This window comes from Salmo salar, chromosome ssa03 (genome assembly GCF_905237065.1).
Source record: "Salmo salar chromosome ssa03, Ssal_v3.1, whole genome shotgun sequence".
Lineage (NCBI taxonomy): Eukaryota > Metazoa > Chordata > Actinopteri > Salmoniformes > Salmonidae > Salmo > Salmo salar.
In genome coordinates, this window is record NC_059444.1 from 14,808,124 (window position 1) to 14,825,465 (window position 17,342).

Consider the following 17,342-nt stretch of genomic DNA (forward strand, 5'->3'; position numbering starts at 1 on the left):
ATCTGTCTCAATACCCTCAGAACCATGTGTTTCAATACTCCAGCAAAGTTAACGTTTCATCTCCTTTAAGGTGGTAGCAGCTCAGTTGCCACTAGTTTTAGTGTTACAAAGCACTTCATTTTTAGTGTTGTGCCTGGTGTTTACACACATATACCCCCTCTCATTGGCTAGAATGGTCCAACCTGACCTTGCCTCCTCCCAACTGCCTTCCATTTTTTAAAGACATTTGTTTTCATTGTTAGAGAGGCCACTTGAGTATTTGGTCAATATAATGGATAATCTGTGACCACAGCCACCTAATGATCACACCACAATGCCATGTTTATTCTTCCAACCACTATGTTGAGAGCTTTTATAAACTGGGTGGTTTGAGCCCTGAATGCTGATTGGCTGACAGCCGTGGTACATCAGACCGTATACCACAGGTATGACAAAACCGTTATTTTTACTGACCTAATTACATTGGTAACCAGTTTATAATAGCAATAAGGCACCTCGGGGGTTTCTGGTATATGGCCAATATACCACGGCTAAGGGCTGTTCATAGCCACGACGCAACACCTCCTCAGGCGTTATTGCTTAGATATCACCACACCACAACACAATGTTTATTCTTCCAACAACAATCTTGAGAGCTTATATCACCTTTATGCTGTCCCCCAACAGTGACGTCCACCTTTGCTATTGATCTAGTTATCCAGGTGACAGGTTGGGACACAAAGGAATTCATTGTAACGCACTGGGTCAAACATGTGAACTGTTTGTGATGTAACCAACCACATTATGGATGTTCTTGGCCAACGTGAGTAGGATAGGACTACTGCAGTGAATTCCTGTCCATTTTTGTACCGCAAGAAATCAAACGCTCCACTTACCCAGTCCTGTACATCATTTCGTTCAGGTGGTCTGAGCAGAGGTCGGTCCCAGATAATGTTGGGTTTGCCGTGGCGCCAGATCTTACTGCGGGTTTTGTAGGCGTAGTATGCAGCTACACACAGCGCCACCACTACTAAGAACCCAAGCACCAACGCCACAGCCTGAAACAGAGGGTAAATTAAATGTGTCCTCATCACTACATACGATTCATTTCTTTAGGTGAATGAAAGAGTATCTATAATTAAATGTAATATGATTCGCCACAATGATTGCCATTAATTACAACAGCTATCCAACTGAGAAAACAAAAAGGGGTCAAAAGTATTTCATAGCATGTACTGTAGTAGTAAACTGTTAAGGTTTATATAGTGAAGATGTACAGTGCTCTCCGTAATTATTGGGACAGTGAAGCATTTTTCTTCAGTCTGCACTTTAACCTCATAGTCATTGTTTGATTTCAAATCCAAACTTTTGGAGTATAGAGCCATAAGAATAAAAAATGCTTCCAATAATTACGAAGGGCATTGGAGTAAAGCTTTGACCCACCTCTTCAGGGTCCATGTAGCAGTAGTGTTGGAGATACTGGTTGTACATGGGGAAACCCCCAGGGAACCCCGCTCCCACACTCCCACTTAGACTGGGGCTTCCCTGCATGTTCTGGCACATCATAAGCATGGGGTTATAGAGCATGCTCTGAGAGCTCTGCGACATGGGGTTGACACCGATCACGAACACAATGTCAATGATGCCCTGCAGCACCGCCAGGACAACGTCACAGACTAACACTGTCAGGTAAAACCTCCGACCGCGCATAGCAGGCGACCGAGAAAAACTCCCCACAAGGAAGCCCAGAGAAACCAGGAAGTTAATGGCCGCCATGGATATCATGGCCGACTTGGCCGAATAGGGGGTCATGTAGGAGCTGGAATAGCCATAGCTGCCTCCGTAATAGCCACCAGTGCCACTGCCAACCCCCATAGACCCTGTTCCATAGCCCCCCATTCCTATTCCTGCTCCGTGCATGTCCCAGACCAACGTGGAGGCTACACAGGCAAAAATGAGGAAACAGAAGATGACTGTCGCTCCTTCCATGGTTTTGACAAGCCCAGGAGCAGAGAACCATTTGTAGAAGTGTTGAGGCCTATCTTCCATATAGAATGAGTCAGGGGGAGGAGGGTAGGGGTCAAAGTTGCTCCTTGGGGAGTGCACACTTCTGTGGGTGTAGAATCCATTGGAGGTAGCAGTGTAGGGAGGACTATAGATGGGTGGGTTGTCATAGTGCCGCGGCTCATACATGATTCAGAGAGAAGGGAAGCCTGCAAAACAAGACATACATTTGAATATGTCATACTAATGTACTATCATAACAAATCACATCTTATTGCAAATTATATAAATCATATCATGATATCAAATGACATCAGGTGCCTTTACGTCGCATTGGAACGACACATTGGATAGATTTAGAGTCTCTCTTCTCTCTGTCTGTTTGCCCAACCGACAGTATTCTCATTCGTTTTGTTGCCAACAACGCTCCCTCTCCCTCAGTGAACAGCACAACTCATCAGTCCACTGCAACTCAACCCAGTGGACCTCAATAATTTAGACAGCCAGCAGCAGCAGTGTGTGCGGTGATGCGTGCTGTTTTCCACTGTGCTCTCTACCTCTCAGCTGCTTAAGTCCAGGTGTCATGTGTCCTGTCCGCATGTGATGAATATACAAGGGGAGGGTGCAATATAAGGCATGTAATGATGATAGTGACTATGCCCTCACGGTTACATCTGACTGTCACCACTCTAACCTGAGCTATGTTTAGGTCTACACCCACACACACACACGCACATACACACACGCACACGTTGGTTTTACTATCCAAGTGGGGACCAAAACATTTATTCCCATTCAAACTACTATTTTCCCTAACCTTAACCCTAACCCTAACCTTAAACCCAAACCCCTAACCATAACCATGAACCTAATCCTAACTCCTAACCCTAATTCTAACTCTAACCCTAATTCTAACTCTAACCCTAAACCTAACCCCTAAGCCTAAAATAGCATTTCTCTTTTGGGGACAGTGAAATGACTCCACTTGTCAAATGTTCCTTGTTTTACTATCCTTGTGAGAACTTTTGGAACTCAGAAGGATAGTAAAGTTAGAACACACATCTGTGGTCTCTGATAGGCAGGATACAGTAAATAATTCAAGAGCTGAACTCATGAAAGGCTGACAGGCATCAAAGCAAGCAAGTTCAAGGCTTCAGTCATCCAAAATACACGATACTGCTATATTCACTGGCCACAGTCCATATCCTGTATGAAATTATTATTACTAATGGTGAAAACTAATTAAAAAATGTTTTTGCATACAATTCTAAAAATAGGCCTGCACACCACAGTAAAAGCACAAGAATATTTGCCCAACCAACAAACATGCAGGCCTATAAATATAAACATGAAGGTCTAGTTTTTTTGTGCCTCTTGTGTGGAATGATCTCCAAAAGGCCTTAAAGTTGGTGGATTTGGTACCTTTAGGGCAGGGATGGTCTACTGATGGATGTGGGGGCCACCATTTCAGTGATGGGATAAGACTGTAACTACCAATTGGATATCACGAAAAAGTGTTAAAAAGTACAAAATAAAGGATAAAAAACGTTTTTTATTTTTTATATATATATATATATATTTGAAAAAGTCAGGTGACATAGGCTAATTAAGTGCAGTCAGTGACTGACATAACAAGAGATAACCTGCTGATGCACATCAAACATTCGAAATGGCACCTTGTGTAATTGTACAGTTGAGACTGTTGAGAGTTGAATAGTAGAATACACAAGGAGCAATTTCTACAAAAAAAAGTTTTTTGGGGGAAAGGATATGCGGGCCTACATAAATTGCCCATCCCTACTCTAGAGCGATTCAGGCTGATGTTAGAGGGCCTTTTTACTGAAGAATGTGTTCGTTTTATAGGATTGTGTTTATTTTTGTGTTTGCTTTTCATGTACTGTGTAAATGATGTGTAATAGATATGTAGTGTAATTGTTGTTTGTTGATGTGTTGTTTATTAATGTGTTAGACAGGTCGTCATTGTAAATAAATAACAATTTGTTCTTAATTTACTTACCTGTATAAATAACGGTGAAATAATATAAATTAACAAGAGAAAGACTAAAAAAACGCAACCCTTAAACGTTTAGCAGCTTTTCTGCTCACACAAACAAAAAACAAAGAATTTTATCCTATATGCTACTTTAATTTTCCAGGGTTTATCAGATGGAGTCATTACATTACATTCCAAATTCCGTGTCACCAACACAGCCTGTCAAACATAATTGTAGTAGCAACTGATAACGTTCACTTACCTGAAACGTCTGTAGGCTAATGTTATTGAAAAACGGTCATTGTGCAAAAAAAAAAGTTTAACATTACAGCTATTAGCACTTCGAATATAGGCCTACTTTTCGAAGCTTTTTCACGCATGTAGGCTACATCTCCTGAAACGATTAAAAGGTGTGCACTGGCTGTTCTCTTGGCTGCTCCAATGCGCATGGCGGTGCGCAAGGTCTCAACACAGTAGACTTTTCAAAAACTATCGCGCTCTCCTTCAAAATGTGGAGACTGGAAAGAGAGAGAGCCTACCTTAAACTGTATGTCGCTTATCGCGTTTTTCCAGATCAGTAATATAAAGGTAGAGGGGAGATACAACACATCTGGAAGAATATACATCTGCTGTATAGGCTTACCTGCATAACTCTTGACAGGAATAGATTGTTATAAATACATATATATAAGTTACTAAAACAAATGTTTTTTTTTGTATTCTTATGGATTCTTAAAAAAAAATGCATATGTCATTACTGTGTTATAGATTCAAGTGGATTGTTGGTTCCCTACTGCCCTTTTAACATTTCATATTTAACAATTCATATAAAGAAAATACAAAAAAACTCTCCATGTTATGTAGTGTATATGTATAGCCCTGCAAATGCAATGCTAGTCAATGAAATGTGAATTGACCCTGTTAGCATTGTCCACAAAAGTCCAAAGGTACACAGTCGAGCTCTGGGTTGGTTTACGAGTTCATTCACTCCATGACTGAAACTCACTCACAATATTTCTGGCCAAGTAATCTTTACAGTAGCACAAAACATGTTGTAGACTATAATGGAACAACACACAGTTACTGGTTTGTAGAGACATTTACTGAAATCCAAATAAACAACACACCAAAAAAACAAATGGTGCTTAAATAACAAAACAATCAAAGGCGTGACAGGAACAGAATAATGATGGATCTTTTGTTCCCTCTGTGTGCTATTTCTTCAGGCCCGACCCTTTGCCAAGCTGTCCTGGTCGAAATTGCGGATCCTGTTCTTGATGTGGCTTAATTTAGCTTTCAGATAGTCACAGCGTCCCTTCTTCTCCAGGAAGGCAGGGTCCTGTGAAGTCAAAAAGAAACACACATCGTGTCGACTGCAGCTCCATCACTTCACATCTTTCCCCACAGCCTGATTCTTTTTGTAATGTAAGCGGTGTTAAATGAGAAATCTAGAGGCCCCGTTTCAAAGTAGCAGCAATATTATTCACATGAATGGGCAGCTTTATTGAAAAAGCAAATATTACCTGGTTGTTTACACAACAGTATCAATTCTACTACATCTCAGTTGAACGTTAAAATGATTGCTGAACGATTTTTGGAATTGTTTCAGCGTGAGTGAGGAAACGTGAGAGGAATGTTAGGGCTCTCCATTCACCACATACACTTTTGTTTTGCTCATACTTCTTCAAAATCCGCTGGATTCTCTTCTGCTCCTACATAATGGACAGAACAAACACCCACAATTAAATTGGTTAAAAGGATGAAAGATATTCATGTTTAAAAATAATATTATGCAGATGTCACATGCTATTTTTAGTGGAAGCCTCATTGCTCAGTGACAGTGACAATGAGATAACAAAAATATATTCAGTTCAAGCGTAGTTCCAGAAAAAAGGAAAGGTGTATTGTATCATAGTGAGATCGAAAACACCCTCGAGGCTCAAGCCCAGATTTGCAGAGTTAGATGAAATCACTCACCTCATGACTATTGCCATCTTTGAGGAGTTTTCCCATCATGGCATCCAGCTCTCTGAACTTCATGAAGGTGGTACTGATATCTTTGTGAAGGTCCTTGTACTCCTGATACTGGTCGTTAAAAACAGCTTTGTATTTTTCCCTTTCTTCCATAGAGAAGATTTCTGGATATTTACTGAAGGGATAGGGTAAGACACAAGGCTATGTTAGATAATGTCTTATTACATATCACTATTACACCTAGTGCAATTTAACCAAATATGAGCACTTCCTGTTGCTCCATGTGTACCTCAGCACGAGAGCCTCACATCCTTACACAAAATCAGTGTCAGGATATTAGGCAAATCCTCTCACTCACATTATATAGTCTGCGATGACTCTGGGCTTCTGGGCATACCCTGTGAGGTTGGCTCTGTTCCAGCTGCCTGGCTCCTCCTGATGGGAATCTGTGATGTGCAGGCGTTTGTTCGCCCTTACTGAGCTGTCCATTTCATCCTCAAACACAATCCTCTTGGTCTGGGGATTAGGAGGTTTGGTCTGGGCAACAGAGATGGACCTCAGATGCTCCTGAAGCCAAAGTTGAAGAATTATGTATCATGCAACAACTCAAAGTATATTAGATACCAAAGCATCCAATGACACATGTACACTGTGCTGAAAGGGTGAAAACAACCTGCCTCATGTTGCCTCATATGATGATTGCAACTGTGTGAAGTTATGTACAGTACCAGTCAAAAGTTTGGACACCTGCTCATTCCAGGGTTTTTCTTTATTTTTACTATTTTCTACATTGTATAATAATAGTGAAGACGTTAAAACTATGAAATAACACATAGGGAATCATGTAGTAACCAAAAAAGTGTTAAACAAATCAAAATATGTTTCCTATTTGAGATTCGTCAAAGTAGCCACCCTTTGCCTTGATGACAGCTTTGCACACTCTTGGCATTCTCTCAACCAGCTTCATGAGGTAGTCACCTGGAATGCATTTCAATTAACAGGTGTGCCTTGTTAAAAGTTAATTTGTGGAATTTATTTCCTTCTTAATGCGTTTGAGCCAATCAGTTGTATGTAACAAGGTAAGGGTGGTATACAGACAATTGCCCTATTTGGTAAAAGACCAAGTCCATATTATGGCAAGAACAGCTCAAATAAGCAAAGAGAAACGACAATCCATCATTACTTTCAGACATGGAGGTCAGTCAATGCGGAACATTTGAAAGTTTCTTCAAGTGCAGTCGCAAAAACCATCAAGCGCTATGATGAAACTGGCTCTCATGAGGAATGGAAGACCCAGAGTTACCTCTGGTGCAGAGGATAAGCTAGCCAGCAGCAGCATACCACCCTGCATCCCACTGCTGGCTTGCTTCTAAAGCCAAGCAGGGTTGGTCGTGGATGGGAGACCAGATGCTGCTGGAAGTGGTGTTGGAGAGCCAGTAGGAGGCACCCTTTCCTTTGGTCTAAATAAAATATCCCAATTCCCCAGGGCAGTGATTGTGGACATTGCCGTCTTTCGGATGGGACGTTCAACAGGTTTCCCGACTCTCTGTGGTCACTAAAGATCCCATGGCACTTATCGTAAGTGTAGGGGTGTTAACCCTGGTGTCCTGGCAAAATTCCCAATCTGGCCCTCATACCTTCATGGCCACTTAATCATCCCCCAGTTTACAATTGGTAGATTCATCCTCTCCCCTGTAACTATTCCCCATGCTGTTGCTGTAAATGAGAATGTGTTTTCAGTCAACTTACCTGGTAAAATAAGGGTTAAATAAAAAAAATTGTTCCTTAGAGTTACCAGCCTTAGAAATCAGCAATTAATTGCACCTCACAGAGTTCAAGTAACAGACACATCTCAACATCAACTGTTCAGAGGAGACTGCGTGAATCAGGCCTTCATTGTCGAATTGCTGCAAATTAACAACTACTGAAGGACACCAATAAGAAAAAGAGACGTGCTTGGGCCAAGAAACATGAGCAATGGACATTAGACTGGTGGAAATCTGTCCTTTGGTCTGATGAGTCCAAATTTGAGATTTTTGGTTCCAACCGCCGTGTCTTTGTGAGACGCAGAGTAGGTGAACGGATGATCTCGGCATGTGTGGTTCCCACCGTGAAGCATGGAGGAGGAGGTGGGATGGTATGGGGGGTGCTTTGTTGGTGACACTGTCGTGATTTATTTAGAATTCAAGGCACACTTAACCAGCATGGCTACCACAGCATTCTGCAGCGATACGCCATCCCATCTGTTTTGCGATCAGTGGGACTATCATTTGTTTTTCACCAGGATAATGACCCAACACACCTCCAGGCTGTGTAAGGGCAATTTGACCAAGAAGGAGAGTGATGGAGTGCTGCATCAGATGACCTGGCCTCCATAATCACCCGACCTCAACCCAATTGAGATGGTTTGGGATGAGTTGGACCGCAGAGTGAAGGAAAAGCAGCCAACAAGTGCTCAGTATATGTAGGAACTCCTTGAAGACTGTTGGAAAAGCATTCCAGGTGAAGCTGGTTGAGAGAATGCCAAGCGTGTGCAAAGCTGTCATCAAGGCAAAGCTGTCATCAAGGAAAAGGGTGGCTACTTTGAAGAATCTAAAATCTAAAATCTATTTTGGTTACTACATGATTCCATATGTGTTATTTTATAGTTTTGATGTCTTCACTATTATTCTACAATGTAGAAAATAAAGAAAAACCCTTGAATGAGTAGGTGTGTCCAAACTTTTGACTGGTACTGTATATATTTAACTGTATTGTTCAACTTTGATCAATCATATGTATTTCGTCTTCCTACAGAGATGAAACACATATGGTAGAGAATCATAATTTTCCTATATGTTGTTTTCAATTAAAAAACTAAACTTACTTGGCTACATTGGCTACTCCTCGACTTCCGCCCTTGTTTATCTGACATCAAATACATTAGCTCTGTGGCTTTTTACCCGTAGGTGGTTGCTGTGAGAACTGATAAGATGGACTCAATTTACTAACAGTTATAGACTTGAGCTGCAGGACTATATGAAACAATGATGTCATCCACATGGGTTGTTTTGCTGCTGTTGTTTTGAGATCTATGGCATTGTTCTACTCATTCCTCTAAGAACTGCTTGATCTGGCACCATTCCCATAACAACTTCCAGATGACAATTTTTTTTATTACATTTTTTCATTTAACGAGGCAAGTCAGCTAATTATGAACAAATTCTTATTTACAATGACGGCCTACCCCGGCCAAACCCTAAAAAGGACGACGCTGGTGCAATTGTGCACCGCCCTATGGAACTCTCAATCACAGATGGTTGTGATACAGCCTGGAATCGAACCAGGGTCTGTAGTGACACCTCTAGCACTGAGATGCAGTGCCTTAAACCAATGTGCCTCTCAAGAGTGCCCATTCTATTGCCCATTCTATTGCCAATGGGAAATGCCATAAGTCAACCACCTACCTGGTTCTCAAAGAACTCCATCTCCCTGCGGGTGGCCTCATGCCTCCACATCTTCAGACACACCAGGAAGCTGATGAGGTACAGCAGCATGTTGATGAAGATGAAAGCCGTGCCAGCCATCTGTCCTCCGTCAACCCGACATAGGCTGGACATTATGGGGTTAATGCCAATGGTCATGTAACACAACCCCCCACGTTTGAGGTCATTCAGGTACACGATACCAGCCGCCATGTAGAGGAGGAACAGGGCGACGTTGATGATGCCTTCTGTGAGTGGCCACCAGGGGGAGTCCAGGAGAATGGTACGGTAGTACATGGTCAGCCCTATCACCAGTAGGAGGATGGTTACAATCCACGTCACCCCAACCACCGCCATCACGAATGGAGTCATGGGTCCATTATAGGAGTACCCCGACGTGCCATAACTATTGTTATACAGTCCATAGGCGTTTGACCACTCACTGTCCTTATAGATGTAGGCACAGACACAGGCAAGGACCATACCCCCAAAGAGAAGTTCAAACCCAGCCAGGAGTCTAAGTAACCCAGGCCAGGATTTCATATAGGAGTACTTAAGTTTGTAGACTTCCACCTTCTCCGCATAGTACTCAGCTGGATGGATACTGGTCAACTCTGATTCCTCTGGAAGATAATGTAGTTGGTCATTGTCTATGGGACTGTCCCTCAACAAGGGCCTACGGGAACTCTTGCTGGAGGTCCCCAGTGAGTCCTTAGTGTCCCAGTACCTCCTCTCTATTATTGGGCTGACAGGTGGACTCACCCTGGTCCCATTGGGCACAATCTTGACCCCATTGGAGCTCAGATCAGAGTCTGCATCACCTTTCCCCAATTTGTGGAGAATACTGCCCCATGATTGGGGGAGGAGGGTTCTCAACCTGCCCTTTAGGGTCCCCTTGTCCCCACCATCACCCTCTCCTTGTACATGTGGAGGAGTGATGGATGAGTGGGCAGTGGAGTTTGCATCATGTGAAAGGTTATCCTCAAAGTTTCTCTGAGGTGTTAGCTCTGCTGGGTAATTGTTCGAGGAGATCCTCTTCGAAGAGGAGTTCCCATCCACACTCTCAGGGTCTCCGCTCTTGAATATCTTACTCCAGTTTTTCATGCTATGGGCTGATATACAGTAAGTGGGTTTATTTAATCATTGAGGATAGAAGAAAGATGAAGAAAGATGAAGTTAATTTTCTTGTCGTAGAGGAACTGTGTGAATCAAAAAGGAACAAAAACAAAACAGGCTTAGGCCTACTGTAATAGGGATTTAGCATTTTTCAATGTGTATGCTGTGTATTTTTTCACTTGTAATAATTGTTTATATTAACTAACATTTTGACCAATTAATCCTATATTTACATTTTAATTTTAATCATTTTGTAGACGCTCTTGTCCAGAGCGACTTACAGTGAGTGCATTCATCTTAAGATAGCTTGGTTGAGACAACCACCTATCAAAGTCATAGTAAGTACATTTTTCCTCAATAAAGTAGCTATCAGCAAAGCAGTGCGACACTCTTCAAAAAAAAGGTGCTATCTAGAACCTAAAATAGTTATTCAGGTGTCCCGATAGTCCAAGTCGATATTCATGTCCTAAGAAGGAATTCCCCTCAACCACAACCAAAAAATTGGGAAAATAAACATTATTTCCCATTGACCGCCATTGTAAAAGAGACAACTTCGTTGTCAATTTTTTGTTCTACAGAAATAACAAAACATGCCGAAAAGCTGCTGTGTTGTTCAATGTAACCAGGTCAAAAATCTCGACCTACGGTTCGCAACGCTCCCACATAGGGAAATAGATATTGCGAGAAGAGCCCTGTGGCTTCAGGCTATTCGGCGTGGTAAATGTGGGGACCTAGTGTCCAAGTAGGCTACACGTAGCTATGTGTGTGGAAAACATTTCATCACAGGTAAGACATTTAACTTGTTTAGTATAGTCTGTTTGTAACTCCACTCACTAGTTGCAACTGTATACAGTGGTGGGAAAAGTACCCAATTGTCATACTTGAGTAAAAGTAAAGTTACCTTATTAGAAAATGACTCAAGTAAAAGTCACCCAGTAAAATACTACTTGCTGTAAGTAAAGTTAAAAATATATACTTAAGTTTCTAAAGTAAATGTAATTGCTAAAATATATTTAAGTATCAAAAGTAAAAGTATAAATCATTTAAAATTCCTTATATTAAGCAAACCAGAAGACACACTTTTTGTTTAATTTTATTTATGGCTAGCCAGATGCACACTCCAACACATAATTTACAAACTAATAATTTGTGTTTAGTGAGTCCGCCAGATCAGAGGCAGTAGAGATGACCAGGGATGTTCTCTTGATAAGTGTATGAGTTGGACAATTTTCCTGTCCTGCTAAGCATTCAAAATGTAACGAGTACTTTTGGGTGTCAGGGAACTGTATGGAGTAAAAAGTACACTATTTTATTTAAGAATGTAGAGAAGTAAAAGTTTAAAAAAATATAAATAGTAAAGTAAAATACAGATACCCCAAAAAACTACTTAAGAATTACTTTTAATGATTTTTTGCTTGGCTGTATAGTCCATTTGTTTGTGTTGTTGGTCTTGGCTAGCTTAATGTTCCAGTCGGTAGATAGTTATCACTCACTCACTCACTCACTCACTCACTCACTCACTCACTCACTCACTCACTCACTCACTCACACACTCACTCACTCACGTGGCTGCTAGCATCATCATGAAAAGGGTCATGAAGGAAGCCCTACAAGATTTCGTTTTTCTAAGAGAACGCTTGAGAACAGGCAATGTTGAAAAGTAATCTTTAGATGTACTTTTCTTAAATGTAGCTTTGTAATTGACTAAAACAAGCAGACAACAAGAAAATAGTGTTTGAAAAAGGTCAAGTTTTTGCTGTGAGCCAATGAGGTAACCTAGGTAACCACAGCTTGTTTTCCCCACAGGCAGGTGGGGCTGCAACATTCTATTTAATACTAACTGGGACTATAGGAGAACCCTTTGAAGAACCCTTTTTGGTTCCAGGTAGAACCCTTTTGAGTTCTATGTACAACCCCTTACACAGAGGGCTCTACATGGATCCCAAAAGAGCTCTAACTGGAATCAAAAAGGGTTCTACTATGGGGCCAACCGAATAACCCTTTTGAACCCTTTGCTAAAAGTGTAGAAAAAAGTGTGAGTGTTAGTGCAAGAAAATGGGTGTTAATTGTTTTTTATCTCTTATTTTTCTCTATATGACATCATTTTCTACTCCCCCCCCTTTATTAGAATGATGTGGCACAGATATGTTACTATAGCTCAGCTAAAAATAGAGGTCCACAAGAATGTTTGATCTTGAGAAAGAAAATTACCGTGGCGGAATGTTTGTGAAACACTTTTTTTCTTTACAGGACATACAATAGCCTCTCCCTCACAGAAGTCTGAGGAAAACTAATTTATCACATTGTGCAGTCAATGTCAGAAACAGTTCAGGTTCTCAGCGGGAGCATGCTGTTTCCAGCTCCTCGCTTCCAACTCAAGAAAGGAGAAAACAAAATTGCTTTCTGGTTTAAACCGTGCATTTCTACATTTCTACCTGCTACAACTCACAAGACAAAAGAGGCTTAAAACTTACCTTTGGCTCACAATAAACTGACACTTTGGCTTAACGTCTACACAAATGATCAAACTATAACTTCAAATAAAGTCCTAATTAAATCCCTCTATGATTTTCTTTACATGGAAAGTCAGGTTTATATGTGATGTGGAAGTTAGAAACTTCCTTTAAAATGTAGGCAGCTTACCTTGTTGTTGCTAAGGACAAGTTCCACACTGGCCAGTTCTGAGTAGCACAACTGTGATGCAGAAACTGTTCTCAAAATGCTGTGATGCAGAAACTGTTCTCAAAATGGCTGCCCCTACAGCAGGCCCAGCCAGCTCCTCTCAGGTGACTCAGCTGTGTTATCGCAGGCGGTCGAGCTGAGAGGGAAGCAGAGCTTAAATATTAAACCTGAACAGCCCTTGTGTTGGTGCTGCCGGGTGGCTGGCACCGCTAGGCTAATCTCTGTGGGAGAACGGCTATAAATATTTACATCCAAAACCTAGATAGTGACAACTCAGAGAGAACACTGCTCAAACTTCTCTGACGCTCACTGTATTTGACCTCGGCAGGTGTTTTGAATGTGTTTTGGAAGAGAATAGTATTTTACCTCAACAGGTGTTTTGAATGTGTTTTGGAAGAGAATAGTATTTGACCTCAACAGGTGTTTTGAAAATGTTTTGGAAGAGAATAGTAATTTAACTCAACAGGTGTTTTGAATGTGTTTTGGAAAAGAAAATACTTCCCTATTAAAGAATTATGGTTATTCTGAAAAAGGTTATCTCCGTTAATACCAAATCTGTTCTGTGAATTCATCAGGGGCATCTCTCCAGTTTGATATCAATCCTACCCTATTAATCATATTACAACCACTATCTAAGATCTGCAAAATAGCTTATCCCATTATCTATAATTCAATTATATTCTCATAACCATAAACATAGCCTAAGTCTGGCACTAGAGGCCAGCATACTCCAGTTATTAGGCTTCTCTCTCTCTCTCTCTCTCTCTCTGTCTCTCTGTCTCTCTCTGTCTCTCTCTCTCTCTGTCTCTCTCTCTCTGTCTCTCTCTCTGTCTCTCTCTCTGTCTTTTTCTCTCTGTCTTTTTCTCTCTGTCTCTCTCTCTCTGTCTCTCTCGCTCTCTCTCTCTGTCTCTCTCTCTCTCTCCCTCCCTCACTCTCTCTCTCTCTCTCTCTCTCTCTCTCTCTCACTCTCTCTGTCTCTGTCTCTCTCTCTCTCTGTCTCTCTCTCTCACTCTCTTGGTCTCTCTCTCTCTGTTCTCTCTCTCTCTCTCTCTCTCTCTCTCTCTCTCTCTCTCTCTCTCTCTCTCACTCTCTCTTTCCCTTTCTTTCTCCACTCTCTCCATTTCTCACTCCCACTCTTGCACAGAGAGCACAACCCCAGCAGCAACGTTCTTGCCTCTCATGACTGTGTTTCCTCAGTCATGTGTAAAAAGGCTTTGGGCCTGATTCCTCCCCACCTGCTTGGACATGGCTGGATTACAGGGCTGTCTTTACTGAGTCTCAGCTTCGTCAGGTTCAGTGGAACGATGCAGGGCCTGAATCAAACCGGCAGCTAGTAAAACCTCACCTGTAGTGAGGTGTTTCCCTCCAGGGTTAGAAGGATCGAGGAGCTGCTGACACTAAGCTAACTAGAGCTTGCTTCCCTACATTGATATAGAGCTGCTATAGAGTGTAAGGTATGACATTGGTGCCTTATGCTTGTCTCTTTGTGTGTATTTTCTTCAGAATCTGCCACGACTGTAACATTAGTCAAAACAATGGCCAGCGCTACCTGTATTGACTTGATGCAGCCATCCAGCCATCAGTCAATCAATTTGACTCAATCTTACACCACTCACAGAGGTTTATGTTACATTCCACACCATTTCCGTATGAAATAAGATTTCAAAACCTAATGATATCAAGATATCATTCCTGTCTTCTCTCAACTTTGCACTTAGAGCAATTCAATTCTGTGGAACTCACTAACATCTGGCACTATCATGAGTGTGGGTAGGAGAGTGCACTGTGCAATGACATTGTTTAATCATCCAGCTAGCTTTTCCTCCACAGTCAACAGTATTGTACATGTGTGCACAGTGTGCACATTGATATGGGGAGAAACCTCAAGGCAAGGACATCTGAAGTGTGTTCTGTACAATATTCCTCTATTCAGCTGCTGTTGTGTTGATGTTGTGTTCTTGTGAATGGTGAAGGCCACTTGTTCAGTTGAGAACAATGTCCAGAGCACTGCAGATAGAAATGTAACATAGATAGAGAATGAACAGATGGGAACTCTTTTCCGCACGACAGCCTATCTCATCTGTTTAATACATTACGTTTCTTCGTAACAAATATTGTTTTTATTCTAAGTGATCTTCCCTGTTTATTAAATGTAATTTATTGGTTTCGGTGACTTTGATCACTGAATAGAGGTTGATGTATTATGGGATGTCAGAGTGTTGCCAGGTGATGTCAGTGTTCGATATTACCGTAGATGTACATGTTCTGAAAACCAATTTGCAAAATGTAAAACATTTTATGCGAGGCTTTCTGAACAAGAAGTGAGATATGATCATAGATCTGAATTTATAGCCTTGGTTGAAGTGATCGTGTGAGATGGAAGATATGTCCAACACACACTGCTTCACAGATCAGGTCCTGACGCATGGCTCGGGGCGCCTGAATGGGCGTCTCTCCCTTCACAGCTAAATTAAGCAGAGAAGCCACGGCAGCCTGCCACAGACAGACAAGCTAATTTGTAACATTTCATCCTGTTTCCCTCAGACCTTCTCCGGGCGAGCAGGATGATGGATGCAGAAATGGGAGACGCTCACTCCAAGAAACATCTCCACAGAAAGCCCCTATACTCCTCCCTCTTCTCCTCACCACTGTCCATCAAAAAAAAGACTGAAAATGTGGATCAATTCCTATCCTCTTTGATATCCCCTAAGTGTATGCCCAACCACATTAGCCGAAAGTGATTGGAGCAGCATTAGCATATTTCAGCTGGTAGTAACCTCCGGGGCAGTCAGGGAGAGGCAGTGGGAACATAATTCAATAAATGCCTCCCTCTGCCAGCGCTGACGTCCCATAGGGACCTTTTCACACTCCAAGTTCTCGGTGAGGGTTACATAATACAGAGGGGTGACACTTATTGGAAAAGAGGCGTGTCATAATTTCTCCCATCGGCCACTCTGTATAATTAGCGTCGAAGGATCATTTTATACATGTAGACATAAATAGCCTCGTTAAGCCGGGCCCGTACATTAATGGGTGTGGCCCCGTAGCCTTGCATTTGTGACGACAGCTCATACTTAACCTTGGAACCGGGCCTAAGATGTCGGATGTCCCCCAGAACACTGTGTTTATGTTTCTATCAATAAGGACTTTGTGATCATGTTTTAGGACGTTCCCTTCCACACTGTTTATTTACGGGAGTAGCGCAAGTTGTCTGTGGCTTACATGGGACCATTCTGGCTCTCTGTCGGCACTTGGCACAGTATGTTCCAGTTTCTCTGCTCCTGGACTGTCACGTCCTGACCATGGTAAGCAGTTATTTTCTATGGTAGAGTAGGTCAGAGCGTGATGGGGGGTTTATTCTATGTCTTCTATTTCTATGCTCTTAGGTTCTAGTTTTTTGTATTTCTATGTTGGTTTGTTTGGGATGATCTCCAATTAGAGGCAGCTGGTCCTCGTTGTCGCTAATTGGAGATCATACTTAAGTAGATTATTTTTGAGTAGTGTTTGTTTCTCCTCTGCGTCACGGTTTGTTTTGTCTATTCAGTAATTTGATGTATTGCATAGTTTCACAGAGTAAATAAGATGTGGAACTACACACACGCTGCACCTTGGTCCTCTCCTTTTGACAGCCGTGACATGGAGGCTCCCCTCAAAAACAAAATTGCTCATGAAAAGTTGGGGAAACTGTAAAATACTGTAGTAGGATTTACAGAGGTTCCTAATAAAAAAGAAATCAAAGTAAAAAAAAACAAACAAAAGTGACAAATCTAAATGCAAATTGTCAAGCCATCCAAAAGGTTTTGCTCAATCGTCATTTTTGCACAGAACCATGCAAGGGACAGGGTTGGTTTCTCAGTTCGGTCGTTATCGTGTGCAGGTCGCCGTCTCCCAGAAAACTTCAAGACATGCCATTATTACTCAGAACTGATGCCAAAAACACACTCCGTTACATTTACCACATGAAATTGTGTTAAGATACCTTATTCTATCGATGTAGGCCCTACTGTAGGTGTGGTTGCAGATGAAGTGAGGGTGATCAGTTACACCTACTTGTTTAACCTACAGGTATTTACAGTACTTAAAGTCAAAATATTAGTTATCCCATTGATGACAAAAAATGGAGAGCGAAA

The 17,342-nt window shown here is 41.7% G+C and overlaps 1 protein-coding gene across 1 annotated transcript in view; it reads right to left on the bottom strand.

The window, feature by feature from the left end:
* LOC106598968 (uncharacterized) overlaps window positions 1-13,430 on the bottom strand; it is a 33,695-nt gene extending 20,265 nt beyond the window's left edge. The window contains exons 1-8 of the mRNA XM_045715672.1: window positions 13,174-13,430; window positions 9,397-10,613; window positions 6,309-6,517; window positions 5,954-6,125; window positions 5,638-5,688; window positions 5,205-5,315; window positions 1,423-2,175; window positions 876-1,037 (exon numbers count right to left, since the gene is read on the bottom strand). Coding sequence (XP_045571628.1) covers window positions 876-1,037; window positions 1,423-2,175; window positions 5,205-5,315; window positions 5,638-5,688; window positions 5,954-6,125; window positions 6,309-6,517; window positions 9,397-10,518 — 2,580 coding nt within the window. The 5' untranslated portion in view covers window positions 10,519-10,613; window positions 13,174-13,430. The remainder of the gene's footprint in view (window positions 1-875; window positions 1,038-1,422; window positions 2,176-5,204; window positions 5,316-5,637; window positions 5,689-5,953; window positions 6,126-6,308; window positions 6,518-9,396; window positions 10,614-13,173) is intronic.
* Between the last annotated feature and the right edge of the window lie 3,912 nt (window positions 13,431-17,342).